At 45.6% G+C, this 13,121-nt stretch overlaps 1 protein-coding gene across 1 annotated transcript in view; it reads left to right on the forward strand.

Annotated features, from left to right (window-relative positions):
• Window positions 1–5,619: 5,619 nt before the first annotated feature.
• The window catches only part of CCDC60 (coiled-coil domain containing 60), a 323,719-nt gene continuing 316,217 nt past the window's right edge, over window positions 5,620–13,121 (forward strand). Inside the window, exons 1-2 of the mRNA XM_088449110.1 lie at window positions 5,620–5,732; window positions 6,076–6,379. Of these exons, the coding sequence (XP_088305236.1) occupies window positions 6,092–6,379 (288 nt within the window). The 5' untranslated portion in view covers window positions 5,620–5,732; window positions 6,076–6,091. The remainder of the gene's footprint in view (window positions 5,733–6,075; window positions 6,380–13,121) is intronic.

Raw genomic sequence — 13,121 nt, forward strand, 5'->3', positions numbered from 1 at the left:
TGGTGGGTTATTACCACAGGTTCATACGTGATTTTGGTAATTAGTTTAGGAAGAACTTGCGCTTCATGGAATATGAATGTTCCTAAAAGGGAGCTGCTCCAATAAAAGAGATGTCTCTTTAGATTTAAATAGCAAAAATAGAGAACTGGACTGCTTCACCCTATAGTGTTTGTGAAACGTGATAGTTGATCTTGCAGGTGTGGTATGAACAATGAATACAAAGTGATATGGTATAAACAATTTACTTAGATTAAAACAAAAAATGAAATGAAATAACATGAAAATATTCACAATCTCTAGATTGATAAATCAATGTGCTGGATGGAAGAACAGCATATATTAATGTAACGTTCTTGGAAATAATGATGAAGTGCTGGTAAATGGCAGCGTGACTTTCACAGATAACCGGCACAGTATGGTGGGTATTCCTGTGGATATGAGTGGGCAGAATAGAGAATCCAAATCCAATGAGTGGTATGTCAGATAAGTGGCGTCCCGCTTTACCGAATCAGAAGTTTGTCCAGAAAACGTGTGTGTGAAGTATACGTTGCCCGGGGGGATCTTCCCGGGGTAGGAGTAAAGCTCTAATGCTGGGTAATGCGGGAAGTGAGAGTCCTGGGAGTTGACTGAACCTCCCAGCTGTGTCGGATCACCAGCGGGTGAGCTGGGTGACCCAGCTCAATACAGGTAATAACCGGACTGGGATGGTTGTCTGCCACCTGGGGAGGCGATATAACAGTTGGAACTCTCCCGAGTTGTTCACCGTTGATCCCCTCCTGCTAGACACACTTTCCTACTGCAACTTCCAGGTGGCCGCTCCTGCCCCTTGCCGGCTTATGATGTCTTCAGTTTTGTTCTTCAATCCTTCTGTCCCTCCGTCCTCAATGCATTCACAGTGGTAGAGCAGGGTCGCGATGTGCTGTATCAGCGGATATTGTGGATGACTTGTGCCGTCCAGAATTCTCTCTTCTGTCTCACGAGTATGGTGTGTTAGTTCTCCAACGCAGATCGGCTTCCACCTTTTTCAAGGAGTAATTTCCTGTTGTTGCTGTTGGTGATTATATACACCCACCTTCACTGTGATAGGCAGTCAAATTAGGGAGACTGAAAAGTTTGTATCCTAATTTTCTTACATGATATATCACTATGCCTCTAAATGGGCTAAATGATCCTAATAAGTTTTCATAACATAGTATCTTTTATATAGTTATGTCAAAGAAAAAAGATAGTATTAAAAGAATCAAGATGATGATTGTAAGAATTAAAAAGAGAAAAAAATGCATATTACATGCGTATATAATTGTATGCCAATAGTGCACCAGAGATGATCAGATTAACAGCAAAATATCGTAGTATAGAGTGAATCTATGTTGCAACAGTGTAAATGAGGTATGATCTACTTGTTGCTCAGCTTGGGAATAAATGAGGGAAAATATCCATAATTTTACATCTAATGGTGAAAAAGGTATGGAGAAATAAAAAAGTGTCATGGTATATATCTCTCTGATCTTGATGATCTAGATTTAATGTAGATCAATGTGAAAAAGCCATTGGTGGTTAAGGATACCATTCAAGAGGGAATTGAATGGGGGATATATCCCAGTGGAATTGGAAATGAATCTAACTTATTTTGTTAATAAACTGGTGATGTTAAAGTCAATATTGAGACCAGATACGCATTGGAGAACTAACACACCATACTCGTGAGACAGAACAGAGAATCCTGGACGGCACAAGTCATCCACAATACCTGCTGATACAGCACATCGCGACCCTGCTCTACTACTGTGAATGCATCGAGGATGGAGAGAAGGAATGATTGAAGAACAAAACTGAAGACATCATAAGCCGGCAAGGGGCAGGAGCGGCCACCTGGAAGTTGCGGTAGGAAGGTATGTGTCTAGCAGGAGGGGATCAACGGCGAACAACTCGGGAGAGTTCCAACCGTTATATCCCTTCCCCAGGTGGCAGACAACCATCCAAGTCTGGTTATTACCTGTATTGAGCTGGGTCACCCAGCTCACCCGCCGGTGATCCGACACAGCTGGGAGGTTCAGTCAATGCCCTGGACTCTCACCTCCCGCATTACCCAGCATTAGAGCCATACTCCTACCCCGGGAAGATCCCCCCGGGGCAACGTATACTTCACACACACATTTTCTGGACAAACATCTGATTCAGTAAAGCGGGACGCCGCTCATCTAACATACCACTCATTGGATTTGGATTCTCTATTCTGCCCACTCATATCCACAGGAATACCCACCATACTGTGACGGTTATCTGTGAAAGTCACGCTGCCACTTACTAGCACTTCATCATTATTTCCAAGAACGTTACATTAACATATGCTGTTCTTCCATCCAGCACATTGATTTACCAATCTAGAGATTGTGAATATATTCATGTTATTTCACTTAATTTTTTGTTTTAATCTAAGTAAATTGTTTATACCATATCACTTTGCATTCATTGTTCATACCACACCTGCAAGATCAACTATCACGTTTCACAAACACTGTAGGGGGAAGCTCTCTAGTTCTCATATGTGATTTTGCCACTAGGGCGGCTCCACTGACTGAATGCCTTAAGAATCAATCTCCAGATGAGATAATGTGGTCTAGGCCAGCAGAGGCTGCTTGACAGGATTTAAATGAGCTTTGTGTGTAGCTTGTTTTGCAAGCTCCTGACTTTAAGGAAGCAGTTTGTGTTGCAGACTGATACCTCTGGGACAGACTTACAGTAGGAGCCATCCTTTCCCAGGAGGTAGACTGGGAGGAGAAACCCATACTGTATCTTAGCCGGAAATTGTTGCCCAGAGAAGGCAAGTACCCAACTGTGGAACAGAAGTGCTTGGCGATTAAATGGGCAGTAGAGTCGCTAAAATATTATCTTTTGGGGTGAGAATTCTGGCTAGTCGCAGATCATGCTCCCTTACATTGGATGCACACAAACAAAAAGGTGATTGCCCTGGTGACCTGTTGATTTTTGGCTTTATGGCTTATCAAATTTGAGGTACAGCATCGACCAGGGAAACTGCACCTCAATGCTGATGCCCTTTCCAGAAAGTTTGTGGGTCCCGAATCTCTGAGCAACAATATGGTAAAGCTAGGGGAGCAAGAGCTCTAGAAACTGGTAGAGAATTGTGTTCCCGGTCGGATGACACAAATAGAGGTGGGCGAGGCAGAAAGCTCACCTGAAAAAGTGTTAGCTTCGCCAGGGTGGTTGAAGCTAAGGGGGAAGGAGTGTGGCAAGAACAGGATAGATCTGATATAGTGGTAAAACTGCAGGTTGTCAGATCCAGGCCAGGGTTTGTGTGTGTAACTTTGAGTCTGGAAAGGCAGCTGATTACAGACACCTGCGTGAGGCTGGTAAAAGAGCTGCAGAGACAATGGGAAACTGATCCTGACATTGAAATAGTCACCCAAGTTATAGGCCCGGGGGTGACTAGTGTTAGGGATCCTGGACCTGTGAGCCCACTAAAAGAATTGTATTGCTGTTTGGAAGATTCTGAGCCTGTAACATCTTGCCTGTGAACATTGCACTGTCCTGTATACAAACAAAAATGTATAAGGTGGTGCTAAAGGACACAAAACATTCAGATAATAAAATATCCTATTTTAATCACGATATCACAGTAAATAAAATACAATCTAAAAATGACATTAGGACATATCCATATAAAAGAGGAAAGACATTTCTCACTATAACTCAAATAATGTACTGAATTGGCACAAAATCCTATGTAATAAGACACTAATGTGTCCACATTCTAATAAATGTGTACAAGAAAATCAAACAACAATGTGTCACATAAAAAAGCTTCAATACAATGTTGCAGTAGTGCTAGTTTTAAAGTTCCAATAAAGTGGATTTAGAAATGCATTGTGCATATATTCAGTGTATCAATGGAATTCCATATACTCAGTCCTGGGAATAAGAGAAAAAAATATATATGATAAGAGGCACCTCTTTATGGTCGTAGGCACAGTATGTTCAGCGCTGGCTCTGTGCTGCGGAGCACAATAAGCTCCAATAATATTCCAATGTCTGTAGCAGATGTTAAAGTAAAGTGCGTGGCAGAACTTGCTCACAGTCACACATGGAACGAAGGCACAATAACCAGCGTGGGTCGTGTCTGTCTCCACTCCTAGCCGCAGGGACGTGCAGCCTCCAATGCACCCCGTGCACGGCCGACGGCGCCCAGGTGGAAGAGGGCACAAGCTTAGACAGTCCCAAAGGAGTAGCACCTCTGCGTCCTTGGGGTAAATGCCCAGCGTATGGCACAAAGCAAATGGTTTCCCAGGTTTGTAGAGTAGCTTAATAACAGGCTCTTTCTGTATCCTTCAACATATTTCTCCTCACTGGGAGGATTTTTCAAAAAGGCAGAAGAGACGACCCGCACTGGTTATTGTGCCTTCATCCCATGTGTGACTGTGAGTAAGCTCTGCCACGGACTTTACTTTAACATCTGCTACAGACATTGGCATATTATTGGAGCTTACTGTGCTCCGCAGCACAGAGCCAGCGCTGAACATACAGTGCCTATGACTTGGCACACTGCTGGAGTACATTGAGATTGATCCCTAATAGCTATTAAAGTATCTGCTCAGCAGATTACACGGATACAGTAGCACACCTACTTCTTCAACCATAACATCACGCATGCGCAGTAGAGATGTCCCGTGTACATGACACAGGTGCCATGTTCCCGGACACCTGTGCATGCGCAGTAGACTCTGGCACAATGCCAGAGTCTACTGCACCGCCGGAGAGCAGGGGGCCCGATCGGATCGATTTGTACCTGAGAGATGAGTGCATAATTCCTAGTGTATGTACTTGCAGTGAATTGTGGTCCCTTCATGACGAGCTGCAAGTTTAAATGTTTTGATTAAAATATTAACAAAACACCCATGTTTTTATTTGCTAGCTATACACAGATATGGATAGTACTGTGACCGCCGATAGCAAAAGTTTTTCTGTTTTGTATACTTATATGGCATTAATACTGCCACTTGGCAAGTGCCATGTACAATATGGGTAAAAATGAGTGCGGGCATATTTATTTTCTATCTATAATTTTTTTCATGCACAAAAAAGAGAGAGAGGTAGATATATTTATTTATAGAGGTAGATATATACATATACAGGTATAGATAATGTGTGTGTACCTGTCTTTTAAATCAGTCTTTACTGTGTCTGTTAACCTGTTATTTTCTCCCTCCCACTTGTCTGCTCAAACTCATAACAGTAACTCTAGTGACTTTTCAAACACTACTACATATCCTTGGAACAAACCACTAGACACTGAAAAGGGGGGAACCAAACATAACTTCAGGGCATGACACGGGATACAATCATACAAATACTCTTAATTTTTAGGTCATACTGTTACCATAATAAAAAAAATAAATGTAAAATATTTTAAACCACATTTCACAACCATTTATGGGAGCTTCAGTTTTATACATATTTTTAGCAGTCCCTCCCAACTCCTCTCCCCTTATTGTAGTGTACGTGCAGAGACCGCAGCAGCATTCCTGTAACCAACAGCAACCTAGCAGCAGTAGCTAGCAGTAGTAGCCTGTCTCTCCCGGCCGCCCTGGGCTGTGTCTGTCAGTACCAGTGCTGTATAATACTTCTGGGGGAAACTTCCAAAATAACGAGCCCGCTGCTGTCAGACAGATCCCGTGTCTTTACACTTTGTGCATTGCAGCACTTTACAGGCATAGGTGAGGCTGATTCGGACAGAAACTCAGTGGAAATATAATAATCTCTCTGGTCTCTGCATTTGGTCATCTGGTAATGTTTTCAACGATCTTTTGCATTGTTTGAGCAAGCCATTTATGCAAATCCATTCCTTTATTATATATACATTTTACTTTAGTGTCAATACATGTAAAAAGCTATCTCAGATTTCTTCTGATAAAAAGTATTTAACATCTTTTATCAAGACTATATATTTTTAACAAATCCAAAATTATAATAAATAATGATTGGTAATTTAATTCAGAATTTTAATATTTAAGTAGAAAAACTTTTCTTAATAATAGTCAAATTCAAATATAATATTAGGCTGCAACAGGAGAATATGCCGGGAAATTCAGGAGATTGTGATCCCAGAAGTTATGTGGCTATTAAACCTCTCCCAATTCCCAGCCAGAAGGGGCTCAGAATCCAGTCTAGAAGCCCCATTCATTATAACTGCTGGATACCCTGCCGGGAGGAAGTGTTCAGGGCCAACTACTCCCGCAGGCAGAAGCAACTTTCGCAGCAAGGGTACAATGCACCCAACTACAAGCCCTACCAGGATCTGGGAGACCCTCTCTTTCTGGAAGCCAAAAAACTCATCCTTCATTCACTGGGACAAGATGAACAGGTAATTCTCATATTTGTATTTATTTTTTATTGTTGCTGTGTTTCTACCTGTGATACATAATATTATTTATAATTCTGTTATTATTGCCATCAATACTGTAATTAATTATTAACATAATTATAACTGACCGATATGAGGCCTAAAACAGTGCACATTAAAATAATATGCTGCATTGTATGTGAACAGAGGCATATTTCTCATTGGGGCGATTCATTTGTGTGGAGTGCCTCCAAACTGGTCGGGCAAAGGAACTATCTATCCAATCTCTCTGCTCATTATTGCTACACCCAGTACAAGAAAAGGGTTACCCCTTGCAGTTTGCTTGGCTTTGCATGGAGAAGCATGTATGTAACAAGATGGCTAGAACAGAGGGTTTGATTCAGACCCGCTTGCTAGATGCTTTCGCACGCAGTGAAAGTATGCTAATCCAAGATCGCACGGCAAGGCATTAACACGCCCACTATGACTTAGCATGCGATCGCGGTGTGTATGCAGACGCCCAGCAACCTGTCTTAAGACGCCCACTTATGCACGTCATCTCCACGATGTGTATGCAACCATTGGTAACATCAAGTACCATCGGAAGCGATCGCAGCACTTGTGGCTGACCATACCCTACCGCAAGCACTGCGAGCGGGCCTGAATCAGCCTAGCGAGTGGTTCTGAACGCAGCCTAGCGAGCAAGTCTGAACGCTGCCCCAGAGCCCGGTAATGCAGTAATGGTGCATACACATGGGACGATCGTCAGCGATAACGATATCACTGAACAATCTCCCTGCACCTTTCCGGTGTGTTGAATGATCAATATCGATCATCCAGCACATCACCAACCCACCAAGGACAGCTATAGTAACCTGGTCGATATCTTTATCATCCATACGTACCTGTGCATTGCAGGTCATTGGTGGGTTCTAGGCACCGAAAAATGCACGCTATGAACGATAACAATATGATCGATATCGTTCATATCGTGCATTTTTATCGCACCGTGTGTACGCACCTTAAGTCTACTGCTCTGGAACGTTATTGCTGGGTATTTGCAAAGAATTTTGCTAACAGTCATCATGCACATTAAAAGTGTTCACACTTTGGACCTCATTCAGAGTCGGTCGTAAGCGGTCGTATGCATCCGATGTTTCCAAACCACGCATTCGTACGATTAGTTGTGCGCATGTGCATACGAGGCTTTGCGATCCAAAATGCTGTAGATCGTACGGCTTACGAGCAGGAAGTGGCTTCCCTGAGTTGATTTACATGAAAGGTCGTTTGTGGGTGTTGACAGGGGTGGTGGTCTGAAAACGCTGTTTTGAGGAAGTTTGAGGGGCGTACATAAATTACCTGCTACGACCGACATAAAAGGCCGGAAGTAGTAAAACATCACTCTGCGAGCAGGTTCGAGGCCTGGCTGGTCGTACAGCTTGAGGTTGGGTACGTGCTCTCGCAAGCCCCAGAGTACAATCGATACTATCGAATGTTATTGATGTTAGGATTGATGTTTCTATTTTGAACCACACAATGCAAGCAGCTAATAATCATTTGTTGAAGCTAATAACACTGCTAATTGGCTTGTAATTGATTCAGCTGCGTTTGTGAATAATAAGAATAAAAAAAATTCATGGGGATGGCTTATTCTATGCGTTTTTTTGTTAATTTTGGTGTAATTTGCATTATTTAGCCTGCATCAGTCTTTTCAACACAACACAAGCGGCCACAACCATCAGAAGAAAATTAACATACAGCGACTGACAACGACTGACTCGATCACTAGCTGCTATCACTCGCTAGCTAGAGGAGGTGCATTGTTCACATATGGCCGTCACTTTGGTTGCGACTGACCGGCCGTGCGATTGTTTCCTTTTTCAGTTTCTCGGTCATTAGGCGTACGACCGAGCGGCCGCTTACGACCGACTCTGAATGAGGTCCTTTGTCATTATTGGAGCTTCAGTTATCATTTAACTTAGGTGTGCTGCTAAATATTTAATTTTATAGCATTCCAGGTATTTTGGAATAAACAGAGGCAAATGCAAGATTTCTGCAAGAGAAACTAATGCAGACATTTTTATGTAGTAAAATTATTTTAAATAACAAGTGGGTTGGTTATATTTTGGTAACATTCGTCATGTCGACACTTAGCGTTCCTGCTAGGCTGTTTCAGTGGGGCGCCTCTCCCTGCCCTATTTCTGAAGGGCAGAAAGCACCCTGCCCTCCAGCGCGGTGCCCCGCTGAGACAGCCTGCGGGTTCTGTCTCCACCCGCGGGTCGCAGTATCCCGCGGGTGGTCAGAACAGAGGTGCAGCACCGCCCAGCATCCATTCACAGTGACCGCAGTGCTTGGGGGTCGCCTGGCATGTCCGTAAGTGCCGGGCACGCCCCCAGGAGTGACGAAAAGGGGATGTGTCAAAGACACACCCCTTTTCTTTGACCACACCCCCTTTTCGGCCACGCCCCCACCTTCAGCGCGCAGAAGTGTCCTATCTCTATGTCCGGCGCCCTGCCTGCTGCCGAACCTAGAGTGAACAGTAGACACTGATGAAATGTTGACATGATTAGAATGTCATCAAAACAGTGTGTCCTGGTGCAGCGGTTACTTATCTGGTAGCGGATCCACCTGTGTTTTTTGGGTCCAGCGGTCAGGTGACGGTGATTTCCAGCTGTCATCCAGCAGGCTCCGGCAGTGAGTTATTAACACTAACCTTAGCCCTTAGCCCCTAACCCAAACCTTAACTCCTAATCCTCCCTCTAGTGCCTAAACCTAACCTTCAAGTTCACAGCCTAACACTAACCCTTACCCTCCAGTCCCACAGCCTAATCCTAACCCTCCACTCCTTGCCGATGGACTTTCACATGTTGAGATTGAGATTGAGAACTTGTTGACATTTTGCAGATGTCAAAATGTTCCATGTTGACATTTCAACAATATTGACATATCTGTTGACATTTTAATTGTCGACATGGTGACTGCATCCCATAACAAGTCTGTTCTAATAAGATTAAGTCTAAAAGTATATTTAAAACGGTAAAAAAAAATATTCACACTTTGGGCCTGATTCAGAGTTGAACGCTCTGACCAGAGCGCTCGCTCTGAATCAGGGCCCTCCTACCTTTTTTTGGAGCATCCTCATGGACGCTCGCATAGCTGTGGGTTACCACCCACAGCTATAGCGAGCGTCCATGATGATGGTCGCGATGGTCTTAACCATTGCGACCATCGGGCTTGCGACGGAGACCCTGCGGTAGGGTCTCGCTGCCGCAAGCCCTGGAGTGATTTTGGCTCTATTAGAGCCAAAATCACTCCCACTGACATCACTAGTGATGTCAGTGGGGCCGGCTTGAGACGGTAGGCGTTCCCATGGACACGCCTCCATCTGGCAGGCACGCCCCCGGCACGCCCACCAAAGGGGGCGTGCTGTCAATCAACATCGACAGCACGCCCCCTTTGGTGCGAGACCCGGAGCGATGGTGAGCCCGTCGCTCGCCGGGTCTCGCGCATGAGCACGACGGAGCTCCCTCCGTGGTGTGCATGCGCAGTGGGGAACATCGACCCGCTTGCGAGCGTCCTGCCGCTTGCGAGCGGGTCTGAATGACCCCCTCTAGACGATGTGTGGCACAATATTTATCGGGCGTTCTGTACACACTGCATGACCTGGTGTACGACCACGCGATCTATATTGTTCCCCGCCACATTTGGAAGCCTGGTGTCCGCCGCCGGATATTCTGATCTGCTGTGCATGCCCAGCAGATCAGCAGATGCAACCAACGATGCACAGTGTGTACACACTGGACGATGTGGACGATTTGTCGTTCCCATTCGACTCAAAATGTCCAATATATCTACTAGTGTGTATCCAGCTTAACATTTTACCTACAGTGAAGTTAGATGCAGCTGCAGCATGTTGTGTGTGTATGCAGCAATATACTTTTACCATAGGGACGGGAGTTGTTGCTGTATCCTCAATGTGGATCTTGTCACAGGCTGGACTGCAACTAAAATACTATTATGTATTCATAGTTACCTAGTATGTTTGAGCTACTGGATTCCGTAAAGATTACAAACTTCTGTAAACTTACAAATTTACAATCAGTCAACAGTAGCTGCAAAATAAAATATACACATAACTGACATAATCTAAAAAATACTCACTTACCCATGATTGGTGATGGACTGCTTCCACAGATATACTGTGAGACAAACACACTGACAGGTCTGAGAGACAAACACACTGACAGGCCCATAGGCGGATCCAAGCGGGGAAGGGAGGCGGGAGTGAGCGCGTAGTTTCCTGGCACCTTCTTTTTTTCTTCAATACAAAGTTCGGTTACAGGCCCCTCTGCCTTCCTGTACTCCTCCACAGTCTGCGCGCAACTGCAGGAGAGCCAGCTGTTGACCATTTGCCTCAACAAGATCAGAGCGGGCTCGAAGTAAGCTGTGCACTGACCGGGAGGGGTGCAGGATGAGGTTGTGCTGCGAGGGGGGCAGGATGAGGTTGTGCTGCGAGAGGGCAGGATGTGGTGGTGGTGCTGCGAGGGGTAGGATGTGGAGGTGCTGTGAGGGGGTAAGATGTGGTGGTGCTGTGTGCAGGGCCAGCGCTAGGTTGTGCTGCGCCCAGTGCCGTCCTGTGTTGCCGCCTCTTCCCTCCTCCACTCCCTCCCCCCTGAGCTTAAATATATTCCATCGCACTGGGAGGGAGGTGGGCCTTTCCTGCGCCCGCCGGAAACCGTAGCGCTCCGGGCGATGGACCGGCTTGCCCGTGCCTGGAGCCGCTACTGGCTGTGAGGGGGTAGGATATGGTGGTGCTGCGAGGGAGGCAGGATGTGGTGGTGCTGCGAGGGGAGAGGTATGTGGTGCTGTGAGGGGGCAGGATGTTGTGGTGCTGCGAGGGGAGATCTATGTGGTGCTGCGAGGGGAGAGGTATGTGGTACTGCGAGGGGGACAGTAAGACAGCGGGGAATGGGGGGATAGCACCAGGGTTGGACTGGCGGGACCCTATGCCTGAGGGCCCACACCCTCCTGCAGGTTCCAGACTATGCATTTGAATTATACATTGTTATTCTTTTAGAGGCTCAGTAATACTTATTTCATACCGCAAACCAGGACAGCACCTGGGATTTTGTACCTGGGTCCGTCAAGCATGCATCTGCGATCCGAGTGCAGCATTCGTAGACTCTGCCTTGGACCACCAGTGCGACCGATGGTCATGATGGTTACTCATTTGGCCAGGCTGCGTAAGCCGAAGCTTACCTCTGCCTGACCGGTGCCTGCTCACTTGCAAGGCCAGGATATCTGCGTCCACTAACGCAGACCCTAGCCTTACCCCTTCTAGAAAATGGGTGCAACAAGCCCCGTTTCCAGGGACAGTGGCCAGCCATGCCACTGCTCCGCCGCCCAGATAACACAATATGTCAATCATGCTGTGGCTAAGGGGGGGGGGGGATGTAAGTGAGATCTTAGGACCAGTTCTCCACATGCACAGAACAGGGGCCTGCACAGACTCCTAAACATGTACGCCTATCAGGTTAGTGTACAACTGAATTGTGGTCAGGTGCTTCCAATATTTATATCAACATATTAAATTTCTTTTAAAATTCAGGAATCATAAATATAGTGCATTCATTGTACTTTTAACATATTGTTTTTTCCAATACATCAGGTTAGAAAGTATATTTCATTATGCCTTTAATATGTAAATCTTAGAAATCAGTAACAATAAAAAAATATTATATCACACTAGTTTGTTCTTTACAATGTTCACATTTATGTGATTTTGTTTGCTTGTTATTTTGTCATCTTGAATATCTGGCTGCAATTCATTTTTCAGCATAATGACCCTACAATGTAATGTGTTGACATTTTCACAATACTACAGTATTTGCAAAAAGAATCATAATAAAAGAAAACTGAACCCATCTTCCACTGGATGCTGAACATAATTAAAAATAAATAAATAAAATGTAATAAAACTAGGAACTTATGAAGTAGTAGGACACATTAATCATATCACAATGTCTGGCGAATATGTATCAGAGGGGGTCATTCAGACACGCTCGCGAGCAAAGGATGCTCGCAAGCGGGTCGATGTTTGCCGAATGTGCATGCGCACGACGGAGGGAGCTCCGTCGTGCGCATGCGCGAGACCCGGCGAGCGACGAGGAATACGACGCTCGGGGTCTCGCACCAAAGGCGGTGTGCTGTCGATGGTGACTGACAGCATGCCCCCTTTGGTGGGCGTGCCGGGGGCGTGGCTGCCAGACGGAGGCGGTCCCATGGGAACGCCTACCGTCTCAGCCCGGCCCCACTGACATCAGTAATGATGTCAGTGGGAGTGATTTTGGCTCTGATAGAGCCAAAATCACTCCTGGGCTTGTGGCAGCGAGACCCTACCACAGGGTCTCGTCGAAAGCCCGATGGTCGCTATGGTCAAAGACCATCGCGACCATCATCATGACCGCTCGCTATAGCTGTGGGTGGTCACCCACAGCTATACGAGCGGCCAGGAGGCCGCTCCATTTTTAGGGAGGAGGGCCCTGATTCAGAGCGAGCGCTCTGGTCAGAGCGTTCGGCACTGAATCAGGCCCAGAGTTCAATGAAATCTTGCTCATGCCATAAAGTACCACATTACACAGAGGGCAGTGATGTGCTTCCAAATGCACATATCTGTAGCTGATATGTCTGTCAACATGGCCCTTGATTTCAGAGCCACACCACCACCATTTAGAGAATGTGGCTAGTGCCTGAGAAGCTCAAT

Source organism: Taudactylus pleione, unplaced genomic scaffold (assembly GCF_031769625.1).
Source record: "Taudactylus pleione unplaced genomic scaffold, aTauple2 ptg000479l, whole genome shotgun sequence".
Classification (NCBI taxonomy): Eukaryota; Metazoa; Chordata; class Amphibia; order Anura; family Myobatrachidae; genus Taudactylus; species Taudactylus pleione.